The sequence below is a fragment of the Erythrolamprus reginae genome, chromosome 4 (genome assembly GCF_031021105.1).
Source record: "Erythrolamprus reginae isolate rEryReg1 chromosome 4, rEryReg1.hap1, whole genome shotgun sequence".
NCBI classification, from domain to species: Eukaryota; Metazoa; Chordata; class Lepidosauria; order Squamata; family Dipsadidae; genus Erythrolamprus; species Erythrolamprus reginae.
In genome coordinates, this window is record NC_091953.1 from 97950088 (window position 1) to 97978065 (window position 27978).

The window sequence follows — 27978 nt, forward strand, 5'->3', positions numbered from 1 at the left end:
GTCGCTTTTCTTTTCTCTTGCTTCTTCTAATGGAGTCGGATCGTCACATCTCCAGACTGGCTTACAGGCTGGTTTCTTCACGATCAGACCTGGGGTTTCCCCTGCTGTCCCGCTTATTCGCCTCCCTCTCTCCGAAGCACCAATGTTTCCCCCTTTGAATCACTTAACTCTACAAGTCTGTGATTGCCCTAAAGCAGCCAAAAAAAAACCCTGGTGAAAAGCCGACACAGTCCCGGAGAGACCGAAAACTGCTCAGTGCCGATGTGACGTTAAAACCGGAAATCTGCAAGAGTTCTTAATGGTGTAACGCATTGAGATGTCCTGTAGAAACATGTTAAACATATTAATACCACATATATATTTGGCAAGAAAAGACAAGCTGAAGACAGCCTAAGGGATGAAGCATAAAACATTTCATATTTCCACTCTGTAAGCTGCACTGCAATCAATAAGGTTGTGCAGCAATCTAGTTTCTAATAAAAACAATTATTCAAATCATTCAGATGTGTTTGTTGGGAAATTTTGGAACAATCTATACTTTCTCTTGCCAGGAGTAATCACAGGAAAAGATGTTTAATTTTCGGTGCCAGAAGATACTGAAATATTTTTTTTCCCTAGGGAATATGAATTGCTCCATCACTGACTGGTAAACATCAAAGGAACTGCTCTGATTGTATGGATAAAAGGGGCAGGAGTTTTTCAAAGCTGATACAAACTTTATGAAGTGCCCATAAGTGCACTCCCAGAGAAGGACGTCTGAGGAATTCCACTGTCAATCTGGAATCAAGGAGATCAGGTAAGGAGGTTGCAATGTAGGAGGTAGGTAAGTACAATAGTAACAATCCCAATTGATCCCTAGAGCCCAATGTCATGAACAAGTTGTAAGAACCAGGAACTTGTGTGGCAAGGTCCCTGGAAGCCCCAAGGGATTCTATGATATCCTAAATCCAGGAGACGGAAACAGCCAAAGCCACTCAGTTTTAATAATAATAATAATAATAATAATAATTTATTGGATTTGTATGCCACCCCTCTCCGTAGACTTGGGGCGGCTAACAACAATGATAAAAACAACATGTAACAATCCAATAATAAAAACAACTAAAAACTCTTATTATAAAACCAAACATACACACAAACATACCATGCATAACTTGTAATGGCCTAGGGGGAAGGAATATCTCAACTCCCTCATGCCTGGCGGTATAAATGAGTTTTGAGTAGTTTACGAAAGATAGGGAGGGTGGGGGCAGTTCTAATCTTGCTTGCATTAAACTGGATTCTTCTTCCATATCCAGGTACAAACAATCTTGAAGTATTGGCTAGTATATTTCCCTTACTGATAATATAAAATCTAGTTGTTTCTCCCACGTAAAAGGCCACAAGGTCAGAATGTAATTGATAACAAGGTTGCAGGTAAGAAGATATGAAGCATTCTTGATTAATATTTGAGATGCAGGGTTCAGATATGTGAGTTTGCTGTTCCGCCTTCGATGTGTTACATATTAATATTTATTACACTTAAATATTTGTGTTGACCAAGGAAAGGCAGAGACATCACCAAAGAATCAACCAACAAACTTCAGATAATCAACTCTAACAATGTTTTAAAATTCACCCTAATACCCCAATTTGCATATTTTATCTGTTGCTTACTACATTTGTGGAAACTATAAAAACACTGTCTCTGGAAGATGCTTTTGTGATTCTTCTTTGGAATCCAAAAAACCAGATCATCCAAGAAAATGACAATGTCTGACTGGGATTGGAAGAAATGAAAAAGATCTGAGGAAGAGGACTCACATTGATGGTGCTGTTATGGGAAAAACCAGGGGAGATGAAGTAGAAAACTAATAATATGAACAAACAAATATGTGACTTTCAGAGTTTTATCAAAAGAATTATGGATATATTAGTTTGCCAGATCCTCCATTATTGAAGAAAATTGCTTCTCTGGTATTCTCGATTTTATTAGATTTTTATCCTGCCTTTGTTACATTATAAATAGTTCAAGGTGGTGAATATATGTATATCTATATTACATCTTCCTCCTATTTTCCACCAAAGCCCCTTTGAGGTGAGTTTAGATAATGGAGAGTTGACATCCTACTTAACAGTCTTATGGTGGACAACTAAATATGAATATAAAGAGAAACAGATGTAAATGTGGAGGAGTTTGTAATTTATGCTAATAAAATATATTTTGAAGGTTTTCTGAATGTGAAACATTTTAGGCAGTATAAATGGAAAGGAATTGAGTAACCACTCTGTTCTTTCTTTTTCTCCAACAATCTGTTCATTTCTAGTAAGGAAAAAGCTGAAGCAGATTTAGCAAAAATAAGGGAGCAAACATAATGCTAAATGTTTGCAAAATGTTGTTTTTAGTGTAATTTAGTGTTTAGGGAGACAACATGAATGTCTACAGAGTCAGAAATAGTCAAGGTCAACTCATGGCTTTACTTTTTAAAATAGAATACATAAGAATCTGATGATGATAATTATTATTAGAGCATTCACCCTGACTTCTTTCTGATTCATAATTTTATTCACTCTTTTTGTCTGCTTTACCCTTATCACTGCAGTCTAGGCATCTTGGAGTAGAAGAAAGACAAGAACTGGCCTTGTGAGCTGGAGACATTTGATTTAATATGGAAAGAACTACTGTACAACTTTCTGGAGTCACAATGAGTTCATCTGAAGAAGCTGAAAATATTAAAATGTTCTTTCATCATCAACATTCATTTATAATCTCAAAGGTAAGACATGTAATACTTTCAAATAGTATATTAAGTAGTAACATTTACAAAACAATTTTTTTCACTTCCTTCTCCCTGCACTGCCAAATTTTTAATTTTATTTTACAATTTATTCATATCAGAACGTAAGCAGTGTGGCCAGTGAAGAACTGCAAAAAACTTTACTACTGTTGTACATACTCCTGGTCAGTTGGAGGATGATGAAGATATTGAGGACTCGGATTCAGATAGTGTTTATGAATTAGTCGGGGCCCCGGGGTTACAGGTAGTAGAACAGGTGGGAGGCCAGCCACAGGATGGGGCTATGAGTTCAGGATCTAGTGAGGGAGAATCAGACGTTCGCTGGGTTAACCCTAAATTCAGAAGGGCCCAAAAACGTAGAGAACAGGTGTCTGGAAGAAGATATTAAGGAGAGGAATGGGTTAAATACTGTAGTGATGTATTTGGCACATCAGGGGGTCAGTGGGGAAGAAGGGTGGAGTTTCAACGTTGCCGATGAGAAAAATGTTTTTCTTGTCGCTCTCAAGTAAGCAAAAGTATTCTGTGTTGATTAACAGTCAGTGCTGCTGTTTTTAGAAATCATGCTGTTAGGAAAATAAATCTTGTTAAGTGGAGAAGGAGAAGGAATGTGAGAAATGCGGTCAAGGGAGATAACGGACCAACAGATAAGTGCGTGTATGAAATGTGTTTCAATTCCAGAAGAGCAAATAAATGGAGTTTCTTTATTCATGATATAATGCATTTAATAAGAGTTATTTGTAATTGCTAAATTTCTACCAGAAACCAGAACAACTACCACACTGTGGGCATGGCTTATTTGTGACCAGGCGGGAGTGGCTTGATGATCATGTGACCAGGGGGTGGCTTAATGGTCATGTGACTGGCTTAAATGTGGCCAACTTGACATCACTCACATTAAGGGTTAGGGTTAGGGTGCCTGGCCTCTCCTTGCCTCAAAGAGATACAATTTCCCTATCTATTTATTATTACTGAACATCCAAAATATACTATTTAATTCTATGTATATATGCCATGTGTGTACATACATATTACACACAGGCACACAAAATATATATTATCTACTATATAAAGTGTATACACACACACACACGCACAGGTCTTCTAAAATTATACACATTCAACCTTGTTTACTGTGATAGGAAAAACATACCCAGAGCCCAGAAGGAAAAAAAGGAAAATAAATCTATCAGTTCTGCGTACTTGACCACATTTTTTCTACCTGACCTGTCACCATACCTCAGTGACCGTACGCATCACTGAGTGTGACATCTGGTATCATACATTTTAGTACAAATTAAAATAGTGCTATTAATCATATTTGTTACATTCGTCAAGCTTATGTAATTTTAGTGTTAATGCAGACATTTGTATCAAATTACAGATTTTCATTATTTAATTATTCAATATTTCAATATGCTATTCCAATGCCAATCACAATATTGTTTAAGCATGCATAATAATACAATCATTCAATTTCTAATCTTCCCTCTTATTATTACTTTTGTCTTATTGTATAAATAATATTCCCCCTCTTTCTTATTTCTATCCCTATTCTAACTTTTAATCATGTCACCATTATATTTAAAACAAACCTTTCTCTCCATCATCTTTTGTCTGCTTCAAAGCTATAATTATTCTTTAAAAAAAACTTTCCTCCCATATTCCTCTCCTGGATCTTTATCCCTATCTGTATCTACGTCCTGACTATTCATTTTAAATATTTCTCCCATCTCTGCCCTCTTCCATTGTCTAGTTTCCAATGTATCTACCCCCGCCCCGTCTCGCTTTCCAAAAATATCTTCCTTCTTCTCTAGTTCCCTTGGTTTATTTCATCAAACATTGTTGTCTTTGTCATTGTCCCCTTTTTATCATCTTGTTTTGTTTGCTGGTTAATCTGTTCTGCTTTTTCATCTGCTCTTTCTATTGATTCCTCTTTTTCCTGGGCATCTTGATCACTCATTGTCTTTTGAATGATATTTCCTAGTTTTTCATCCATTCTTAATCTCCTTCTGGTTTCTTATCAGAATGTCCTTGATATTTTGAACAATTAACACAATTTCTTACCAAATTCCACTCATTTCCTCCTGATGTAGCATTTTGCCATGTTTTAATAAGTCCCACACTTGTCCAGTAATTCAAAAACCATATATTCAAGCCTAAAGTCACTCCCCTAAAATAATTTAATGTTCACAATTTTTGTATTCCATAGTTAATCAATTTGTTCATTTATTTATTCCCAAAAGTTTTCCAGAACCTCCTTAAATTTCCCTTATGTGTTCAATCTTGTATCATAGCATTCAGGGGTCTCTTTAATGAGGAAAAAAAATATTCCTTATTCTCATATTTAAATCTCCAGTAGATGCATAAACATATCCTTTTCAGAACTTTCCAGGATTTAAGAATATATTATAATTTCTTTTCATCAGCAGATGGCACTCTTGGTTTAGATTTCAGTGTTAACCAATTTAATAAGTCAAAATATAGAAACAAAGTTATTTTTTTAGGTAAATAGTTCCAGTTTTTAAAAAATGTCTATCCAATACGCCTGCTCATTTTAAAAACCAATTTTCTGTAATTTTAATAGTGGGGTTTTTTTTTTGCTTTTCTCCCTTTAATTCTTTTCTTTCAATTCTAAAGTTTTTTTCCCCCAAAGTGCTTAGTTGCTGCTTTAGCAGTTAGCTGTGAGCCTCTTTTTCCTGGATTATTTCCTTTTGGGATTAGGTTTTAAATAAGAAAGACTCTTCTCACCCTGTTCCAGACAATGTTCACTAACTCCACTATACCACCAGTCTTAGGTATTCCTCGGCTGCCCCAACTTCATGATCCATCGTTATGCTGCCTCTTCTCATCCTGGCTGAGAGGGGGAAAAACCCTGTGATTCAGCAGGAGAGTTGCGACTCTCTACGGCAGTGATGGTGAACCTATGGCATGGGTGCCACAGGTGGCACGCCAAGCCATATCTGCTGGCACACAAGCCGTTGCCCTAGCTCAGCTCCAACATGCATATGTGTGCCGGCCAGCTGATTTTTGGCTTGCACAGAGGCTGGGAGGGCAGTTTTGGCTTCTAAAGAGCCTCTGGAGGGATGGGGGAGGGCTTTTTTACCCTGCCCTGGCTCCAGGGAAGCCTTTGGAGCTTGGGGAGGGTGAAACACGAGCCTACTGGGTCCACCAGAAGCTGGGAAACAGGCTGTTTCCAACCTCCAGAGGGTCTCCGCGAGATGGGGGGAGCTGTTTCCACCCTCCTCAGGTATGGAATTATGGGTGTGGGCACTTGCACACGCATGATTGAGCACACTCATGCTCTTTCGGCACCTGAGGAAAAAAAGGTTCGCCATCACTGCTCTGTGGTTTCATATGGTGGCCCACTTTACATCGCTGCCCCTACAGGGTAGCTTTGGCTCCTTTTAGAGCCCATGAATGGTGAGAAATCCTTCCTTTTGTGGTATTTCCTGCTTCCTGAAAACTCTCTGGACAAGTGTCTGTAGATATTTTGGACAAAATGTTTAGAAATAGTTTGCTTTATTCCTTGACCAGAGAACTCACTGACATGGTTTCAAGCCTAAGGCAGGACTGAAACTCAGCTGTCCTATTTTGCAGCCAGGTACCTTAACCCCCACTGCAAACCAGCATTCTTTGTCTTCTTCATGGAAGTGAAAAACCACTGAATGCTGAAAACTTTGCTATAATGAAAGCATACACATAAGTTGTATAAATGCCACAAGATGTTTTGCTGCACTCTTTGAGTGAGCTCAAAAGATGAATTGCAGAAGCATTACAAAAAACCCATCTCCTTTATTTTGCTTTCCTATTGATTTATCTCATCAGCAGACATGGTCCCATGATTCCCAACAATTCAAATCTTTGTTTGGCTCTTTCCACTGTTTTCCCCATTAATAAGTTAAACAAATTCAAGCACACAAGGGAGAAGTAATCTCATCATCTGCCATGAGTGTTACTGCACTTAATCATTCCGGACTGTGTGGATGTGGTTGCACAAAGGAGTAGATCCCTGTAGGAGTAGATCCCTGTATCCCATTTCTTACCTTGCTCATCAGCAGCAGGTGCAACGGGAAGGAATAGTTGCCATACATAACCATGCTTGGTCCTAGAGCAATAGTTATTTATTTCACTTATTTATATACCCTACCTATATTATTTTTTACAAACAACGTAGCAAACATATCCATCAGATCTCCATTTAGTATTTCCCCCACAACAGTCCTGTGAGGTGAGTTATGTTAAGAGGAAGTGACTGACCCAATGCCAAACAGCTGGTTTTCATGGTCAATGCTATCATTGTCTTGAGTTCAGCTCTGATTAGGAGCTAGAAAAAGCACAAATCTGTACTCTCACATTGAAAGTGATGCAGTAATGCTTCTTTTTGTTCATTTGCTCCTGTCTTTCCAGATCATGTTTACTGCAAGTGAGCTGGGGGTCTTTGATTTGCTGAGGGAGTCAGGGGAACTGCTGTCCTCTGCAACTGTGGCTGAGCGCTTGAAGACCAGTCTCACCGGGATGCAGATGCTGCTGGATGCTTGTGTGGGATTAAAGGTCCTGAGAGTGGAATGGAAGGAGGGCAAAGGTGATCTTGTTAGCAGGAGGAAGCAGTTACAGCTGTTTTATCAAGTAGACAACAAAATAGCCCTTTCCATGGAGTTAGAAGTTCCATTCTTTTCTCCTTCAGTTTATTTATAACCAAATATTTCTAGGTAGCTAACAGGCTTTGCTACCAAATTAGTTCTGTTATAAAATTTCCTTTCACACAGCTCAGTCACTTTTCCAGCCTGTCACTTGTTTCAAATTGTCAGAAATTCTTTTTGGAGTGCCAGAGCAAATGTTATGAGTTTCATGACTGAAATAAACTGAAGTGCAATCATTTATATTGCTAAAAGCATTATTATGCTTTGCTCATCTCAGAGGTATATGGAATTCAGCAAAGGAGTTTTGAAATAGAGTGGTACCTCTACTTACGAACTTAATTCGTTCCGTGACCAGGTTGTTAAATAGAAAAGTTTGTAAGAAGAAGCACTTTTTCCTTAGGAATCAATGTAAAAGCAAATAATGTGTGCGATTGGGGAAACCACAGGGAGGGTGAAGGCCCTGTTTCCTCCCAGGAGATTCCTAGAGAGGCCCCACCTTTTCTGACCCTGCTTACTCCCAGGAGATTCCTAGAGAGGCCCCACCTTTTCTGACCCTGTTTACTCCCAGGAGATTCCTAGAGAGGCCCCACCTTTTCTGACCCTGTTTACTCCCAGGAGATTCCTAGAGAGGCCCCACCTTTTCTGACCCTGTTTATTCCAAGGAGATTCCTAGAGAGGCCCCATGGAGGTTTCCCCCCGCCTTTTCTGGTTACAGTTTCGGAGGCTTGGTTTGTAAGTGGAAAATGGTTCTTGAGAAGAGGCAAAAAAATTCTTTAAAATCCAGTTCTTATCTAGAAAAGTTCATAAGTAGAGGCGTTTGTAGGTAGAGGTACCACTGTAATTGTCTTATCATACACTTTCATTTTCAGGTCTTTATGGAAACACAGAGTTTGCTGATCTCTTTCTGGCTAAATCGAGCTCAAAGTCTCAGTATTATACCATGAAGTTCTATTCAGAAACTTTTTATCCTTCATTGCAATATTTGTCTGAAGCTGTGAGGTAAAGTAAAAACTTATTCTCTTTTTTTTTAAAAAAATAGTCTTTATTGAGTTTATACATTAAAAGGACAGAGAAAACGCACACATGAAAAATACATCCTATTTTTCTTGACATAATTATACATATCACATTGAAAATAGCTGGAAATAAGAAAATAAGAAATAAAGAAAAGGGAAGGAAAAGAAGGGAGAAAAAAGGATGAGAAAGGGAAGAGGGAGGAGGGGGCCCAGCTACTTGGCTGGTGGCTCAGTATATTACGACCTCAAGTTTAGGTGCGTCGTATTTATCGGTGTTTTAAGGTTTGTTCTCAGGATGTTTCGAATATCTTTATATTGAATTGATTAATGTCTTATGTAAGTTGTTTATAATATTTACGATGGGGGTTGGTTCGTAGGTTATTGTATGTCAGAGTTGTTTTGCTGGACAGTCGTCCTTTTTTAGAGTTTAAATTCCCCCCCCCCTTTTAGCCAGTAATACCATTTGTCCCAGGCTCTGTAGAATTCTGAATCATCCCTGTTTTGTAATTCCATAGGTTTTTTTTTTTTTTTTTACTAAAAACGTATTCTCAAAGACAATATCAGAGATCAGAACTGGTAGGCTTGAGGGATTAGTGGGATTAGTGTCCTTATCATATGGTGGTTGTGTTTGATGATTACTTTAGAATCATCTTTGCTCCCTATTTTCTCTGTTGTCTCCAGTGAATGGATACCAAATTTTTTACTACCACACTCTGCATTTTCTTTCAACACCTTTCACTGCAAATTGGGTGCTCTGGGGTGGAGCTCCATTTTTGTTACAGCACTTCATTCCCTCCCCATCCAGGCAGCAGCCCACATCTGGTTGTCTCCCCCGAGATCAAAGAAGAAATTATTGCTTCATCACTTCAAGAAGAGACAGGACTGCCATTTATCAAATATGGTGTAAGGCTGTGATGGCAAACCTATGGCATGCGTGCTATAAGTGGAACGCAGAGTCCTCTCTGCAGGCATGTCAGCCATTGACCAGCTTAGCTCTGCTGCGCCTCCTGCTGGCCAGCTGATTTTTGGGCCAGACAAGCTCATGCTTTCTTCTAACTTTCTCTGGCCTGTGCCTTCCCAGATCTCTGGAGATTCCACCCCAGCACTTTTTCTCCCCTCCCAGCTCCACTTGGGGAAAGAGGCTTCCCCCCTTCCCACCGCTGTGTTTTGGGATGTAAGGACAAAACAGGGGAAGGTTGCACGTGTTTGCACGGTGGGTCATGTGTGCATGTGCAGGGAGTGGGATGTGCCAGAGGGGCATTGCATTATGGGTATGGGCACTCATGCACATACAGTGGTGTATGCACATACACTTTTGGCACCCAAGGGAAAAAAGGTTTGCCATCACTAATGTAGGGTCTTCTGCTTGGTTCGGGATGAGGGGTTGGACCTACAAAGCCCCTTCCCACTCTGTTAATCTGTACCTCTAGATCTGTTTAGTTCTCTGTTGATTGCAAGACATGGAGTTTCAGAAGATGCAATTGGAGTGAACTGATTACGCACACCCATTTCCCTTTGGACTTTCCAATGATGTTATTTATTCACTTAATCAAAATTTAATTGTTGCTTAATGTCTTTGAAAAAGATGGCTTTGCAACCCACAGGATGCCTGCACAGATAAATAGAAAGCCAATGTGTAAAAATTAGGATTAAGATTTTTGATCTGGTTAAAAACATAATCTTAGCATTTTGATGATTAAAACATAACTCAATTCATCAAATATCAAAATTGAGTCTAATAATCAAAATGACAAAAAAAAAATATCCTGCAAAAAGATTGGCTAAAGGAATTTGTTTGATCTTCATACTATTTAATAATAAAAAAACATTTAGTAAAACATGATGGTAATAAAGGGTCAGTTTTTATCAGATCCACTCACTTCATAGATTTCCATTACTGTTTGGGGCCAGTGATATTTTTGGGGTAACTTTTACAAGAAATATTATGCTATTTGAATAGAAGCACTATTTTGATGCTGGGAAAGTAGAAGAATATAATAAATGGTATTTTTGTTTTTTTCCAATTAAAAAACAAAAAATCTGCTATAGGAATGGAAAACCTCAAATTCTATCAATGTATGGCACTCCTTCAAAGGAATTTTATGGACCTCTGTACAGGTAAAGTAACATTTCTGTGACTTGGGTTTGGGTAGATTGGGTTTGGTTTGGATTGGGTAGTAAACAGCTTTCTAGCTTTTATTATCCTTATCAAATCTCAATATTTTTTTTCACTAAACAAGCCTAGACTGGCAGCACTATCCACCAACACTGATTTTGAGAAATCTGCCACAAAATAAACCAAAGCCCAGTTTTATTCTAATGATCCTCGCACTATTCCATCTGTTCTATACACTATTCTATACTCCTGGTCAGTTGGAGGATGATGAAGAAATTGAGGACTCTGATACAGATAGTGTTTATGAATTAGTGGTGGGCCCGGGGTTACAGGTAGTAGAACAGGGGGAAGGCCAGCAACAGGATGGGGCTAGGAGTCCAGAATCTAGCAAGGAAGAATCAGACGTTCGCTGGATAAATCCTAAATTCAGAAGGATCCAAAAACGTAAGGAACAGGTGTTTGGAAGAAGATATTAAGGGGAGGAATGGGTTAAATACTGTAGTGATGTATTTGGTATATCAGGGGGTCAGTGGGGAAGAAGGGTGGAGTTTCAACGTTGCCGAGTGAATGATGGAAGGTTTCCATTCCACTTCCAAGCAAGCAAAAGCATTCTGTGTTGATTTACAGTCAGTTCTGCTGTTTTAGAATCATGCTGTGAGTACATAAATCTTGTTAACTAGGAGAAGGGTAGAAAGAATGTGAGGAATGCAATTAAGAAAAATAACGGGCTGAGAGCAATGTGCTAGAATGAACTGTATTTGAATCCGGAAGAGAAGAGAAATAAAAATGGAGTTTCTTTGTTTATGAAATACTGCATTTAGTAAAAGTTATTTGTAATTGCTAAAGTTCTAACAGAAATCAGAACAACATCCACCACACAATCACAAATTTAGAACCTAGGTTGCAAACCAGTCCATCAGCCAATGGATAGTTTGCAAGGAGAATAAGTTATGGAGATATGTGATGAATATTGTTTTCATAATCTTGATGTGCATGTGTGATTCTTGTAATCTCTTACTTCCCAGCTCACTTATTCATTATTTCCTGGTCTTTGCATAATGTTTATTGCCCTAAAAAGGAACAATAATACATGTTCTGTCCTCAGCATACGTTATTCTGTGTGCAACTCGACATGCAGTAAACTCACCTAATCTCCAATCTACTGTGTGCGTAGATCTGGATGTTTTATTGAAAGAACAGGATATGGTAAAGATGCATTACATAGAAATACATTCAAGTGCATTGCTACGTTTACTGCATTCATCGTCATAATATACAGTTCTCTTTAAGGCTTTGACTTTGGCTGTGGCAGCTGCAACTTCTTTCTCTATGGCAAGATGCTCTAAACTTGCTTCTAACAGGGCTTACTGCATCTCCTGGAATAATAATAATAATAATAATAATAATAATAATAATAATTATTATTATTATTATTTATTAGATGCTCCTGCAGTATCCTTTCAGCTTCTAATTGTGCTCTCTCTCCTGCTGGCTGGGGAATTCTGGGAGTTGAAGTCCAAATAGCTTCAAGTTGCCAAGGTTGGGAAACACTGATCTAGAGCAGGAAGCCTCAAACTACAGCCCGCGGGACACATCCAGCCCACCTACACACTCGATCCGGCCCATCCAGTGGTGGGATTAAGCCCCACCCTTCAACTCCCAGCCACTCTTTGCCAGGCTGGTTTTTCCCGCTGCCCTCATTGCCCTTCCTCCAGCCTATAAGACCTTGCAGATTGCAGCCTCATGTCTGTGAAATTGATCTCATTGCTGTCCACACACTTCTGCTGCTCACATCTTGCAAAGGTAAGGCTGACGGGCACGAGCTGGCTGGGTTTGGATGAGCTGGTGGAGTGGTTATACTGGCCAGTGGAGTGATGGTGGTCTGATACACGAGGAGAGAGCTTTGAGCATTGAACTCTTCCCAGGCTTTGGAGAAGTTGCCTCAGTCCTAGGTGGTAGGGAGAAGACTATACTTTGTATTCTATGTATTGTGTTGTTGTTGTGAGCCACCCCGAGTCTTCGGAGACGGGCGGCATACAAATCTAATAAATCTTAAATCTTAGTACAGAGAATATATGAGAGTGCTTTGAACTCTTCCTGGGCTTTGCAGCAGCTGCCTTAGTCCTAGGTGGGAGGGAGGAGACTCAATGTATGAGAGTACTTTGAACTCTTGGGGGTGGGGGTTGGGAAAAGCTGCCCTAGTTCTAGGTGGGAAAGCGGAGACAGTGTGTGAGGGCGTGGTTTGGGCTCTTGGGATGGGATATTTACATGTTCATGGTTTGTTTCAAACTATTACTATAGTCTGGTGCCCAACTGTCTGAGGGACCATTATCTAAGACGCCTTAAGCCTAAGCCTAAGACGCCTTAAGCCTAAGACGACCATTAACTAAGACACCTTAAACATGATCTAAGTATTGCCCACAAGATCATATGCTGCAATGTCCTGCCTGTCGGTGACTACTTCAGCTTCAACCACAACAACACAAAAGCACACAACAGATTTAAACTTAATATTAAACGCTCCAAACTTGACTGTAAAAAATATGACTTCAGTAACCGAGTTGTCGAAGCGTGGAACTCATTACCGGACTCCATAGTGTCATCCCCAAACCCCCAACACTATTTTATTTTATTTTATTTTATTTTATTTTATTTTATTTTATTTTATTTTATTTTATTTTATTTTATTTTATTTTATTTTATTTTATTTTATTTTATTTTATTTTATTTTATTTTATTTTATTTTATTTTATTTTATTTTATTTTATTTTATTTTATTTTATTTTATTTTATTTTATTTTATTTTATTTTATTTTATTTTATTTTATTTTATTTTATTTTATTTTATTTTATTTTATTTTATTTTATTTTATTTTATTTTATTTTATTTTATTTTATTTTATTTTATTTTATTTTATTTTTTATTTATTAGATTTGTATGCCGCCCCTCTCCGTAGACTCGGGGTGGCTAACAACAATAATAAAACAACATATAACAAATTTAATATTTAAATTAACTAAAAACCCTTATTAAAAACCAAACATGCACACAAATATACCATACATAAATTGTATAGGCCTGGGGGGGAAGAAATATCTCTTTACCCTTAGGTTATCCATGGTTGACCTATCCAGATTCCTAAGAGGTCAGTAAGGGCCGAGTACAAGTGCACTAGAGCGCCTTCCGTCCCCTGTCCTATTGCTCTCCTATATCTCCTATACCTTTCTTCTATTCCTATATCTCTTCTTCTATTCTTTCACATAGAAACATAGAAACATAGAAGTCTGACGGCAGAAAAAGACCTCATGGTCCATCTAGTCTGCCCTTGTACTATTTTCTGTATTTTATCTTAGGATGGATATATGTTTATCCCAGGCATGTTTAAATTCAGTTACTGTGGATTTATCTACCACGTCTGCTGGAAGTTTGTTCCAAGGATCTACTACTCTTTCAGTAAAATAATATTTTCTCATGTTACTTTTGATCTTTCCCCCAACTAACTTCAGATTGTGTCCCCTTGTTCTTGTGTTCACTTTCCTATTAAAAACACTTCCCTCCTGAACCTTATTTAACCCTTTAATATATTTAAATGTTTCGATCATGTCCCCCCTTTTCCTTCTGTCCTCCAGACTATACAGATTGAGTTCATTAAGTCTTTCCTGATACGTTTTATGCTTAAGACCTTCCACCATTCTTGTAGCCTGTCTTTGGACCCGTTCAATTTTGTCAATATCTTTTTGTAGGTGAGGTCTCCAGAACTGAACACAGTATTCCAAATGTGGTCTCACCAGCATTCTATATAGCGGGATCATAATCTCCCTCTTCCTGCTTGTTATACCTCTAGCTATGCAGCCAAGCATCCTACTTGCTTTCCCTACTGCCTGACTGCACTGTTCACCCATTTTGAGACTGTCAGAAATCATTACCCCTAAATCCTTTTCTTTTGAAGTATTTGCTAACACAGAACTGCCAATACAATACTCAGATTGAGGATTCCTTTTCCCCAAGTGCATTATTTTACATTTGGAAACATTAAACTGCAGTTTCCATTGCTTTGACCATTTATCTAGTAAAGCTAAATCGTTTACCATATTACAGACCCCTCCAGGAATATCAACCCTATTGCACACTTTAGAGTCATCGGCAAATAGGCAAACTTTCCCTACCAAACCTTCCCCTATGTCACTCACAAACATATTAAAAAGAATAGGACCCAGAACAGACCCTTGTGGCACACCGCTTGTAACCTGACTCTGCTCAGAATACTCGCCATTAACAATAACTCTCTGATGTCTATGCTTCAGCCAGCTGCAAATCCATTGAACTATCCAGGGATTAAGTCCAATCTTCACTAATTTATCTATCAGCTCTTTATGTGGAACCATATCAAAGGCTTTGCTGAAGTCCAGGTAGGCAATATCCACGGCACCACCTTCATCCAACACCTTTGTGACATAGTCAAAGAAATCAATGAGATTAGTCTGACATGATTTGCCTTCAGTAAAGCCATGCTGATTTGGGTCCAATAAGTTATTGTTTTTTAGGTGCTGATTTATCCTCTTTTTGAGTAGATTCTCCATCATTTTAACTACAACTGATGTCAAGCTAACTGGCCTGTAGTTACCAGCTTCTTCTCTACTGCCCTTCTTGTGAATAGGCACAACACTGGCCATTCTCCAATCCTCAGGAACTTCTCCTGTTAACAAGGATTGGTTAAACAAATCAGTCAGGGGGGTAGTAATGACAGATCTGAGTTCTTTAAGAACTCTGGGGTGGATGCCATCTGGACCCATTGCCTTATTTATCTTTAATCGTTCAAGTTCTTCTAAGACATCGGCTTCTAAGATCACTGGAGCTGAATCCGTACAGCTGGAAGCAATGCTATATCCCTCTATAGTATTATTTTGTACGGTGTCTTTTGAGAAAACTGAACAGAAGTAGCTATTGAAATGGTCAGCGATCTCCTTATTCCCATTAATGCATGTATTATTCCCGGTACTAAGTTTCGTGATGCCGCAGTTTTTCTTCTTCTTATCACTAATATATCTGAAGAAGGTTTTATCCCCCTTCTTTACAGATTTGGCAATTTCTTCCTCTTTTGAGGCTTTAGCAGCATATATTATCTGTTTCGCCTCCTTCTGTCTCATTTTATACACCTCCCTATCAGCTATACTTCCAGACTCTTTATACCTCCTATAGGCAGCCTTTTTTTCATTGACTATAGCCCTTACATCATTGCTAAACCATAGCGGTTTCTTCTTCCTTTTACCTTTAGTTATTTGTCTTACATACAGTCCAGTGGCTTTTAAGATGGCCTTTTTTAATACAGTTCACTGGGTGCTCGCTCCTGCCATTTTATCCCTCCCCTTTAATTCATTATCTAAATATTCCCCCATTGCATTAAAATTTGTTTTTCTGAAATCCAATACTTTGGTTGCATTATAGGATTGCTCACAATTAGTTTTTACATCAAACCACAAACATAGATGGTCACTGCATCCTAAATTTTCTCCCGCCTTGACATCTGAAACCCAATTCCCATTCACTGATATGTTTTATTCCTATATCTTCTCTTCTCTTCTTTCTTAGATATATTTTACTATGAGTATATCCTCTATAACCTCCATTATGTATTTTACTATGTGTATACCCAGTAAAACCCCCATTGTGTATTGGACAAAATCAATCAATAAACAATAAATAAATTCACCATTGGAGGCTGGAGAATGTGGTTTGTGTTGATTCTTGCCTTCTTCCACCTGCTTCCAATGTCTCTCAATCTTGGGGGTTTTAGTTACTGTCTTAATTGGTTCAGTTCTCAGTCTGGTTTATTGTGTGAAACACATCTGAAACATATGATCAGGAATTATTTTGAAGCAAATCCTGTTTGTTTTATTCTTTTTTTAATGACTTATTTAAAGGACCCTGAAGCTGCTGCTGTAATAAAGTTAGGCAAGTGGCAATGAAGGCAAACAGCCCACCCCCAGTGGGCCGACCTCTAGGGAGGCACAGAATGCCATGATTGCCACATCAAAATGAAGCAATGGAGAGAATTTTCTCAATGAGACGACCTCGGTTGAATCAAGATCGCTCCTTTTATTGTATTTTACTTTTCCTGACATGTGGTACAGAATAACCAATTCGTGAATGCCATATACATTAAGCCATCCCCCAACTACCATTCACTCATGCGCAGGGCCACCATCAGGAATTTTGGGGCCCCATACAGCCTAAGTGTCTGGGCCCCCCCCGCCATTTTAAAACTATTTTAAGTTGCCAAGCCACTCCATCCCCCGGGGATCATTTCCCGCTTCACGCCAAGCGAGGCAGTCCTATAGGCCAGTGTTTCCCAACTTTGGCAACTTGAAGATATCTGGACTTTAACTCCCAGAATTCCCCAGCCAGCGAATGCTGGCTGGGGAATTCTGGGAGTTGAAGTCCAGATATCTTCAAGCTGTCAAGGTAGGGAAGCACTGCCATAGGCTATTTCAGGAACTTGTGTGGACTCGTCCAGGAGAAAGAAAGAAGCGGGAGTGACAAGGGAAAGAAAGATCCTCCTGGCATCGGTCAGGCGGAGCGAGGCTTATTTACGGCTCCTTGGCACTTTTCCCTTCTTGTTGACAAAAAACCATGTGCTTTCTAGCGAGGGGAGAGGGGAGGGGGATCCCACACCCGGCAGCCACCGGTGAGGAGCTGGAAAGGACAAGGGGAGAGAAAAAGCAGGGTACCAGCAGTCAGGCGTGTGTCTTGAGGGGGCACTCCCATCTGGAATGAAGGGAAGAAAGGCGAGGGCGAGCTAGGAAGGAAGGAAGGAAGGAAGGAAGGAAAGAGGGAAGGGACAGGAACAGAGGAAGGGTGCAAAGGAAGCAAGGAAAGGTTAAAGGGGAGAGTAAGAGAGGAAGGAGTGAAAGAAGGGAGTGAGGGAGGAAAGAAGGGAGGAAGGAGAAGGAAAGCAAGAAATGGAGGGAGGGAAGGAAGGAAAGAAAGAAAGAAAGAAAGAAAGAAAGGGGGAAGGGACAGGAACAGAGGAAGGAAGCAAGGAAACTTATGAAAGGGGAGAGTAAGAGAGGAAGGACTGAAGGAAGGGAGGGAGGGAAGAAGGTAGGAAGGAGAAAGAAAAGAAGAAATAGAGGAAGGGAAGGTAAAAGAGAGAAAGAAAAAGAGCAAGAAAGAAAGCAAGAAAGAGAATGAAAGAAATAAAAAGAGAGAGGGGGAATGAAAGAAATGGAAGGAGGGAAGGAAGGAGAGAAAGCAAGAGAAAGAAAGAAAGAAAGAAAGAAAGAAAGAGAAAGTAAAAAAGAATGAAAGAGCAAGAGAGAAAGAGAGAAAGAAAGAAAAAGAAACAAAAGAAAGAAAGAAGGAAAGAAGGAAAGGAAAGAGAAAAGAAAGAAAGAGAATGAAAGAGAAATAAAAAGAGAGAGGGGGAATGAAAGAAATGGAAGGAGGGAAGGAAGGAGAGAAAGAAAGAGAAAGAAAGAAAGCAAGAGAAAGAAAAAAAGAATGAAAGAGCAAGAGAGAAAGAGAGAAAGAAAGAAAAAGAAAGAAAAGAAAGAAAGAAAGAAAGAAGGAAAGAAAGAAAGAAGGAAAGAAAGAAAGAGGAAAGAAAGAGAATGAATGAGAAATAAAAATAGAGAGGGGGAATGAAAGAAATGGAAGGAGGGAAGGAAGGAGAGGCTCACTGAGCGGATGCATGAAAAGAGGGACCTTGCCTCCCCCTCGCGCCTCACTCTTCCCACCCGGCCGGCCGTGCGTACTTACCTGCTCCCAGCACCAGCAGCAGGAAGGCGATTGGCTTCGGGCGGCGGGCGGTGTTCACGGCCCCCCTGAATCCCTGGCCCAGCACCTCCGGAGGCCGAAAGGCGCTGCTCTCTTGCCCTCGCAATCCTTGGGGGACACACACAAGGCGGGCGGAGAAGCCGGCCAAGCTCAGTCCTCTCCCGGCTTCCCCAGCAGCGGCGGCTTGGCTTCCAGAGGGCCAAGTCACCCCCGCGCTTTCTTCCGCGGCTGCGATCAGGGCTCCCTGCCTGTCTGCTGGCCTCCCTGCCTTCTTTCCTCACGGGGGTGGGAAGAAGGTGCGGGCCGCGGTCAGAGAAGCTCAACAGAGGCGAAGTTTGGCGAGGTGTCTCTGGTCCTTTTGCTTTCCTTGGCGCGCTTTTCCCCATCGCAATCTGGGTTGGGGAGTTTTTGGCGCCGGGCAATGTTCCCTCTAATTTTTTTTCGGGGTGGGCGGAAAAGTATAGTGTCTGAGCGGCAGTCCCCTTGGGACTGGGCGGCATAGAAGTATAAATAAATAAATAAATAAATAAATAAATAAATAAAATCCCTACTTTTTTATTAAAATAAATTAATAATAAAACAAAACAAAACTCTATTACTATTAAAACTAAAATAACCAGCAAATCCAAAAACATAACTATTAATAAAAACAGGTGAGGGCTGGTTTTTTTTCCCTCTGTTATTATTTAAGTGCTTTTACCATATGCTTTAAATCAAGAATCACTTCTCTCTCTATTTCTCTCTCTTTCCTGTCATTCTCTGCCTCAATCATTTTCTCATTTCTCTTCCTCCTTTTTTTCTATCATTTCTCTCTCCCTCTCTCTTCCTTCCACTCCTCTCTCTCTTTTGCTTTCTTCCTCTCTCTCACTCTCTCTCACTCTTCCTTCCTCTCTCCTCTCTCACTCTTTCTTTCTTTCCCTCTCTCACTCTCTCTTCCTTCCTATCTTCTCTCTCTCTCTTTCTCCCTTTCTTTCCTTCTCTCTTCCTTCCACTTTTTTCTCTTTCTCTCTCTTTTCCTTCCTTCCCCTCTTCCCCTCCCTCTCTTTCTCTCTCTCTCCCTTTATATTTATATCTTCCTTCCTTCCTCTCTTCCTCCCTTTCTCTCTCCCTCTCGTTCACTTTTCTCTCCCTTCCCTCCCTCCCTCCTTCTTTCCTCTCCTCTTTCCCTCCCTCTCTTTCCTTTCTCTCCACGTCTCCGGCTTTGCTGACTGGGACAAGGCTAGAGCCAGCTGCCCGGGAAAGCCAGGAAGGTCCTCCTGCCCCCCCCCAGCCGAAAACACAACGGAGGTCTTCCGCCCCCAGCTTGAGCCTCGCATTGCTCCACCTCGCTTCCCCTGTCATCCTGGACCTCCGTTGTGTTTTCGGGGGAGAGCGGCAGGAAAGCCCTGTGCCGGCCAGGAAAGCCGGGTTTGCATTCCGTGAAAGCAGCGCGCCTTTTAAACACGCTGCTTTATTGCAACTCTTTCCTGGGTGGGGGGGGGAGGCCACTCCCCCCCAGGAAAGAGATGCAGGAAAGCAGCGTGTTTAAAAGGCGCGCTGCTTTCACGGAAAGCAAGCAGCTTCCGCGCGTTTGTTTCGTTGGAAGAGGAGGAGAGGGAGCAGATCGGGCGGGGGCAGCGCCTTCTACTGCCGGCGCCTCCCCGCCCCCCTGCGGGCTGGCAGGGGGATGGGGACTGCGCGCACCCATGGAAAAGGGCGCGCGATCATGCGCGCAGCCTACAAGGAACAGTGGCACCGCCCCTCCCCCATTTTCCAATTTGCCCGGGCCCGGTACGCCACTCCCAGTAGTACCGCCCTATCGACGGCCCTGCTCATGCGCTGTATAAGGCAACCTCCTCGTGACTTCCCTATAGATAATTAACAGAAGCTCCATTCTTTGCCTTTTTCTGGATTGTGTGTTTACTGGTGATTAGCAAAGGAATGAGAGTAGGGCATATATTTCCTTATATGGAAGTTAGCTATAGGTTTTCTTCATGTTGTATATCAAGTTTATTATTTTCCACGTGGTCATGGATTCTGCAACTTGCTTACTCAGCCTGGACTTTGCTTCCTTTCAATAGAGGAAGAATAAGGTTTATACAGCAGCCAATTAGGCTAAAACATCACCCTACAGTAATATTTTATTCCAATGTTCAGTGCCTTAAAACCTATGATTACAACATGGCAAGAAACTTTGCACTTTTTTTCCCTTGAGGCCCCCCCCCTCAAGGGAAAAAAAAGTTCTTATCAATAAATAGATTCCTTGGGTTGAGCAAATATAGCTTATGAGGGACAAACACAAAGTGGACTGCTAAATTGGCCACACCCACCAAATCACATGACCACCTAGCCACACCCACCAAGCCACATGACCACCTAGCCATGTCTGCCCACCTGGTATGGCCCCTGACAGTCTGAGGGACCGTGAATCGGCCCCCTGTTTAAAAAGTTTGAGAACCCCTTGCTCTAGAAGCTGCTATATGGCCATATGTAGGTAGCTGCATTGGCAGAGTAGCGTGTCTCTGTATAGTTGTTACCCTGGATCCCACTTACTGGGTAGCCACTGTTTCACTGTTCTGTCCTCACTACATGTTAGTCTGTGTGCAGCTCGACATGCAGTTAAATCCACCTGTCTTCCAATAAAACAGAAGTATATAAAGATTGTATGCTGGGCCATATTTGTCTTTCTGGCCACTAGATGGGGCTAGAGAGCAAGAACAGTATATAAAACCTATATGTTCTGCCCCAGCTATGGACCAGAAAGAAACTAGCACTAGCACACACAGTTTATTCAAACCTCTGTTTACTCAATGAACAACTACTAATAAATTTGATTAGTAGCTGACATACACAAACACAAGTTAAAGCAGACTTTTCTTGAAAAGCCAGCTGTTAATTACAGGGCATTAACAGCTAGCAGAAGTTCATAAGTCTCTTCTCAGGAGGGATCTGCTACCAGCTGCATGGGCTGCTGGGGGGCCACAACATTATATGCTGGGGCATGACAATATACATACAGTAGTACCTCTACCTCAGGACGCCTCTACTTATGAACTTTTCTAGATAAGAACCGGGTGTTCAAGATTTTTTTGCCTCTTCTCAAGAACCATTTTCCACTTACAAACCTGAGCCTCCAAAACTGTAACCGGAAAAGGCAAGGAGAAGCCTCCATGGGGCCTCTCTAGGAATCTTCTGGGAGGAATCATAGCCGAAAAAGGCAGGGAGAAGTCTCTGGGGGGCCTCTCTAGGAATCTCCTGGGAGGAAACAGGGTCGGAAAAAGTGGGGAGAAGCCTCCATGGGGTCCCTCTAGGAATCTCCTAGGAAGAAACAGGGCCTCCACCCTCTCTGTGGTTTCCCCAGTCGCATGCAATGTTTGCTTTCACATTGATTCCTATGGGAAAAATTGTTTCTTCTTACAAACTTTTCTACTTAAGAACCTGATCATGGAATGAATTAAGTTCATAAGTAGAGGTACCACTGTACAGTAATGTCCTTTCTGTCTTAGGATGTTAATTTTTCCAGTTTTCAGTGTTTCTTTGCTGGAAATGGAATACTCTTATAAGTTGCCTCATTGAGTGCGAATTAATTTTCAAAAGGAGAACTAGAATCTACAAGCAGAGCTAGGTCATCTACAGATCAATTGCTAGACTGTGCAGTATGGTCCAATTTTGTAATAAAGGTGCTTTTCATTCATTATCCAGAGATTCTTTTAAATTCTTGTTATGTATTTTCTGTTGCTCAAATGCAAGCCCACGAGAATGTTGAAGACTTTTGAGATCCTTCCAGGACAGCTAATCCTAAGGCAAATATTGGCACACAGCATTCAGCAATTCTGCCCAGGAATTGCTGAAGATACAATTTGGATGAAATCAGAATAATTCATTCAGATCATATGGATTACTAATACCATCAAACTTCAAGACAAACATTAAATAATCTGCTCTTTAAAACCAAATAATTAACACAAACGCCTGCAGAAACTAGGGCTACATAATGAAAAACACAATTTTAGATTTATGATCAGGCATTAATCATATGGTATTTCATGCAGTTGTTAATCATCTGTCAATGCAAATTTCACTTCTAGTTCACAGGAAGGTGTTGAAAGCTTTCTCAGGTTCATGAATGAGCTTTGGAGTCTGCATGGAAAAGAAGTGGTCTCTGCCTTTGATCTTTCTGAATTTCAGCTTATTTATGATCTTGGTGGTAAGTACCTGAAGGTCTTCATTATGCCCCTTATTATCAATTGGATACTATGTGCTATTCGGATGAAATTGGATTGAAAGCTTCTCTAGTTCTGTCAAGACCATGTAACAGTTTGCCTTCAGAAGTTGTGGCAGGGTGGTTTCCTCCCAGTATGAACTGGTTCCCCCGAACAGGTAGTGACCCGCTGGTGACATCATGATGATGTCACCAAACCAGATTGCTCAGTGCTGATCCCTGGGTGCTGCCATCTTTAAATTTTTAAAAACAATTTCTGGGTTTTTCTTCTGCACATGCGCAGGAGCTGAGTTTCTGGCACGGTGCCTGCGTCTACATCTGGTTTAGCTTATCTGATAATTTTATAATGTCGTTTTACATTTTTAATATTAAATTATTCATTTTTCATGTTTGCTTATTGTTCTGTCGGGCTCTCTGGTAGAATCCTCCCGAAAATTCACAGGTACAAATTTCAGACACACACACGTTTGAAAATTCAAAACAATGTTCTTTATAATGAAAATTCATTTAAACTAAGACCTCTTTTTGTATAGCAAAGAGAACTCGTCTCCAAACAAACTGGTAATTTGTACAAGTCCCTTATCAGTTCTGTGATACTTAGCTTGCAGCTGTGAGGTATTTCACAGTCCTTCTTCTTTAACAAAGTGAAACACACTTTGCTCTAGTTTAGTTTCAAAGCGGGGAAAAATCAGCACACAAAGGTCAAAGTCAGCAAAGCAGGCACGAAACACAACGATCCACAATGGCCAAACCCACAGGCTGCTATTTATAGCAGCCTCACTAATTACCACAGCCCCACCCAACCACAGGTGGCCTCATTTTCTTTGATAATAATCTCTCAGTTGTTGTTGCCTATACATCGTTCTCCGCATGCGTGGCTGTATCATTAACTCTTGTTCTGAATCCAAGGAGGAGCTAGATAATTGATCTCCTTCTGAGCTGTCTGCCACACTCTCCTCCTCCCTGTCACTCATGTCTTCTTGGGCAGAGGAGCCTTCATCATCAGATTCCACCAGGGGCAAAACAGGCCTGCAGCATGTGGATGTCTCCCCCACATCCACAGTCCTTGGGGCAGGAGCTGGGCCATAGCTAACCACAACAGCTTATATTAAGTGGCATGATGATTTAGAGGTGAAGATGCTTGCTACCCATGCAGGAGGTTGACAGGCAGCAACATGTTTCTCTATCAGGGTACAAAGGGAAAATATCTACTGCAAACTCTGTGTAGGCTCAGCTCCATTCAGTTGCCCTGATTCCATCCTAATAAAAGGGATTACAGGGTTGTAAATTACTTTGTTTATTGATTAAATTGTACACTGCCCAGGGCCCTGGGTGAGGGAGATGCACATTTAATAAATTTGTTATATAAACAAACATACATACAAACAAACATACTTTAATAAATCCACTTCTTTAAATGACAATATTATACATTGGTTTAGCACAGCTATATGAAAAATAAAGTAATGAGGTAGGCTAAAAATCATAATTGTTCTAGTAAATTATTAACAATGTTGATATGCAGGATATCTTTCTTATATAGTTCCTTTTTTGCATTGTGTGTTTTTTTTCTCAAGGAAGTAGCGGTGGCTTAGCTAAGGAATTGGTTTCAGTGTACCCTCATTGTACCGTGAAACTTTTTGATCTTCCTGGAGTTGTGGAAATATCAAAAAAATACAATGCATTTTCAGATGAATCCCAAATCTCTTACCACGAAGGTAATACGTGCTTCAAACCAAAGCCAGTATCATTTAGAGCAAGCTTTATGAACAGGAGTGTAAATTGTTTCTCCAAGTTGTTAATTCTATATTAAAAGATTTATTTTTATTACAGCTGATTTTTTTAAAGATCCAATTCCCGAAGCAGATCTTTACATCATTTCAAGAGTCTTGTTTAACTGGAGTGATGAAAAGTGCCTCCAGCTGCTAACAAAAGTATTTACTGCCTGTAAGCCAGGTAGGCATTGCTAGAAAGAGAAAAATTGCCATTTGTGAATGGGAGGATAAGCCAGCCAACCAGAGCCATCCATAGCTTTTTTATGTATTTGTAACAACCCTCACTTATGACCTAAAAGGGGCTCAGCAGTTTGGTTATAGGTCATTGCAATCATTAAGTAATCTTCCACTTACAACTATTCTTTTAGTGACTGTTCGGAGTTGTTGTTGTTGTTGTTGTTATTATTATTATTATTATTATTATTATTATTATTAATTAGATTTGTATGCTGCCCCTCTCCGGAGACTCGGAGCAGCTCACAACACAAAACACGGTACAAATCTAACGATAAAAACAATTAAAAACCCTTAATATAAAAACAATCATACATCTCAGACAAACCTTGTGTAAAATGGAAATGGCCCAGGGGAATTAATTTCCGCATGCCTGATGGCAGAGGTGGGTTTTAAGGAGTTTGCGAAAGGCAAGGAGGGTGGGGGCAGTCCTAATTTCCCGGGGGAGTTGATTCCAGAGGGTCGGGGCCGCCACAGAGAAGGCTCTTCCCCTGGGTAAATACTCTTCCTATTTATGATGGTTGTGGTGTTCTGGGGTCATGTGATCATTAGTCATGGGTGAACCAAACCTGCACAATTTGGGTCTGTACCAAATTTTGCGGTGTTTGGTATGCTGAACACGAACCCAAAATTTTTTCAAACTTCGGGCAAAGTTCGGGGTTGTATTCGGCATTCGGAGCTTTGACGTCACCGGCAGGTTGCTAAGGACACCAAGGTGATCACTTCCTGGATTCCATGGAATCCAGGAAGTGATCACCTTGGCGTCCTTAGCAACCTGCCGGTGACATCAAAGCTCCCCCCCCCGGAATCTCTTCGTGGGAGGGATTCCCCAGCTCCTTCAAAGGGAGGTCTTCACGTAAAAATAAACATTGTTATTTTTATGAAAAAGGATGCCGCAGCAGCGCTGCAAGAAAAGGGCAATCCTTTCACGTAAAAATAAGCATTCATTTAAGAACTGTGGCAAGAAAAATTGTAAAATGGAGCAAGACCTGTTTAACAACTATCTTGCTTAACATCAGGAATTGATGAGTGTACGGAGAGGGGCAGCATACAAATCTAAATAATAATAATAATAATAATAATTATTATTATTATTATTATTATTATTATTATTTTGGGCCTAATTAGGTTGTAAGTCAAGGACTACCTGCAAAGCATGTGACCACATTGCTCGGTGACCAAAATCCTATATCTTTCAGTTGAGCAGTTGTATGTCTGTTTTGGGTCTTGGCTGTTTTGGGTCAGGAATATTGCGAAATCTCCGCTCCCACCCCACTCTGGAGCCAGCCAGAGCAGATAATTGCCAGTTCTCTGAACTACTCAAAATATACACTACCGGTTCTCCGCTCTAGTCAAAATATCTGCTACCAGTTCTCCGGAATCTGTCAGAACCTGCTAGATTTCACCCCTGGGATAAAGTGGCATATATTATGTTATATGATGAAGGATCCAGGGTCAGCATTATATTTTATATATCTTTTAGAACTCCCAGGAGACTAAAATGAAGCATGGATTTAGCCTATGAAAAAGAGCTTAAAACAATATTTTTAGAAGAGAGGGGGAAGTGTTGGGAGGAAGGTCACAGCCATAAAAATGAAAATGAGATACAAGGACATGACCTCTTTTGTAGGCAAACTATTACTGATTGAATAAACTACTTTTAAAACAGGTGGTGGAATCTTGGCAGTGGAACCAATTATTGATGACAAAATATCTGGGTCGCTTCCTGGTCATTTGTACTTCCCCATGATCTTGGTTATATGTGAAGGAAAAGTACGGAAAGAATCTGAACATCGAATGCTCTTCCAAACTGCTGGCTTTAAAGATATTCTGTTTAAAAAAGGAACTGTTTTTGATGTCATTTTGGCCAGAAAATAATATTCAACATGCTCCATTCCAACTGAATGTTACATAATTGAATAATAAAAATGCTTTTTTCTGCTGTGTTGATTCTAATCTGTGAGTGTATAGATGTGTATATTTACCATATTAACCTTATTGTCTAACTATTGACATCACTTTGATTTTCATCACTGGAAGAAAGTAATTTAGGCTGAATAACTCTTGAAATTTTGCCATTCTGAGGGAACAACCTGTTGCCAAAGAGGTAGATTAGATCAGAAAACTGACTTTATAGGAACATAAGAATGATATAGGAGACTTTAAAAGCATTGTCTCTGAGAGGAAATATTATCAATTCTTCTAAGGGTCAGGATTAAGTAGTTAAATAATTTAATTTAATTTAAACTAGAGGTTAGTATTCCTCTAGTGTCCTTGAAGCAAACAGCAAACGGAGAGGGGCGGCATACAAATCTAATAAGTAATAATAATAAATAATAATAAAAAAACAGCCTGTTCAGCTTCAGCACGTTATCACCGCCTGATTCAGCACAAGCAGCTGATTGGCAGTTGGATCAGCCTTCCAGAATACCACCATGAGCTGTTCCAAGCTGACGGGATCACCATAGCCCATCACCACCTCTGCGTGTCATGTTTTCAGCCTCTGCATGCTTCGTTTTATACCCATTCCAGGCGCCAGGAGCATCACAGCACATCGCCACCGATTGCCTGAGTTACAATAGTTCACCTAGAAACCTTTAAAAGTTGCGACCTAGCCTCCCACAAGTACTTACAACTCAATCCTGAAATTATGAATGTTGCAGGACCACAGCCATTGTTCACACTTACAATTTCAACAATCAAGTTATCAAAGCGTGGAACTCATTACTGGACTCAATTGTGTCAACCCCTAACCCCCAACATTTCTCCCTTAGACTCTCCACGATTGACCTCTCCAGGTTCCTAAGAGGCCAGTAAGGGGCATACATAAGTGCACTAGTGTGCCTTTTGTCCCCTGTCCAATTATCTTTCCTTTCTCTCACTTATCATATATATATTTTCTTTCTTTCATATATCCTCTTCTCTAAGTTCACTTTAACCCTTATATATATTACTACAGTATATGTCTATTTTTCTTCCTATGTATTTGTGTATTGGACAAATGAATAAATAAAATAAATAAACAAATGACAGCAGAAGCACTGCAACATTCACACTGTTTATTTCAGCCCCCACCGGATCACCACAGCCATTAGGCTCAGCGGCTGCCGCGGTAGCCATGAATGCTGTGCCGAACCTGTTGCTGGACAAGGAGGAGCATTCTGTGCAGCTGGTCAAAAGCTTCGGATAGCACCTTAAAGCCTTCTTTCACACTATTAACTGTGAGTGTCCAGCATAGGCGGCACTTATGGGCCAGGCCAATGACCCCAAAACATCGGCTTGATTAAACTGGCCTGGCCTCATGTCAAAAGAGGGCCGTAACTATGGTAGACTATAACTTCTTAACTGAAAACAGGCACCACTGAGTCCAATGTGACTTACTCCCAGGTAAATTGGTATACTAATAACAAAAGATTTAAGTGCCAAAGCCCACTGCAACAAT

The 27978-nt window shown here is 40.4% G+C and overlaps 1 protein-coding gene across 1 annotated transcript; it reads left to right on the forward strand.

Annotated features, from left to right (window-relative positions):
* The first annotated feature begins 757 nt into the window (after nucleotides 1-757).
* LOC139167356 (acetylserotonin O-methyltransferase-like) lies at nucleotides 758-26417 on the forward strand. The gene is made up of 9 exons (XM_070751824.1): nucleotides 758-796; nucleotides 2583-2756; nucleotides 7185-7359; nucleotides 8287-8416; nucleotides 10483-10551; nucleotides 22394-22512; nucleotides 24105-24245; nucleotides 24361-24483; nucleotides 26206-26417. The coding sequence occupies exons 2-9, from the start codon at nucleotides 2649-2651 to the stop codon at nucleotides 26412-26414; spliced, it is 1074 nt and encodes a 357-aa protein (XP_070607925.1). The 5' UTR covers nucleotides 758-796; nucleotides 2583-2648; the 3' UTR covers nucleotides 26415-26417.
* The last annotated feature ends 1561 nt before the right edge of the window (nucleotides 26418-27978 follow it).

Coding starts and splice junctions, on each gene's coding strand:
- LOC139167356 (XM_070751824.1), top strand. CDS start 2,649: ATGGAAAGAACTACTGTACAACTTTCTGGAGTCACAATGAGTTCATCT. Junction 22,513..24,104: donor GCTTATTTATGATCTTGGTG/GTAAGTACCTGA, acceptor TTTTTTCTCAAG/GAAGTAGCGGTGGCTTAGCT. Junction 24,484..26,205: donor ATTTACTGCCTGTAAGCCAG/GTAGGCATTGCT, acceptor CTTTTAAAACAG/GTGGTGGAATCTTGGCAGTG.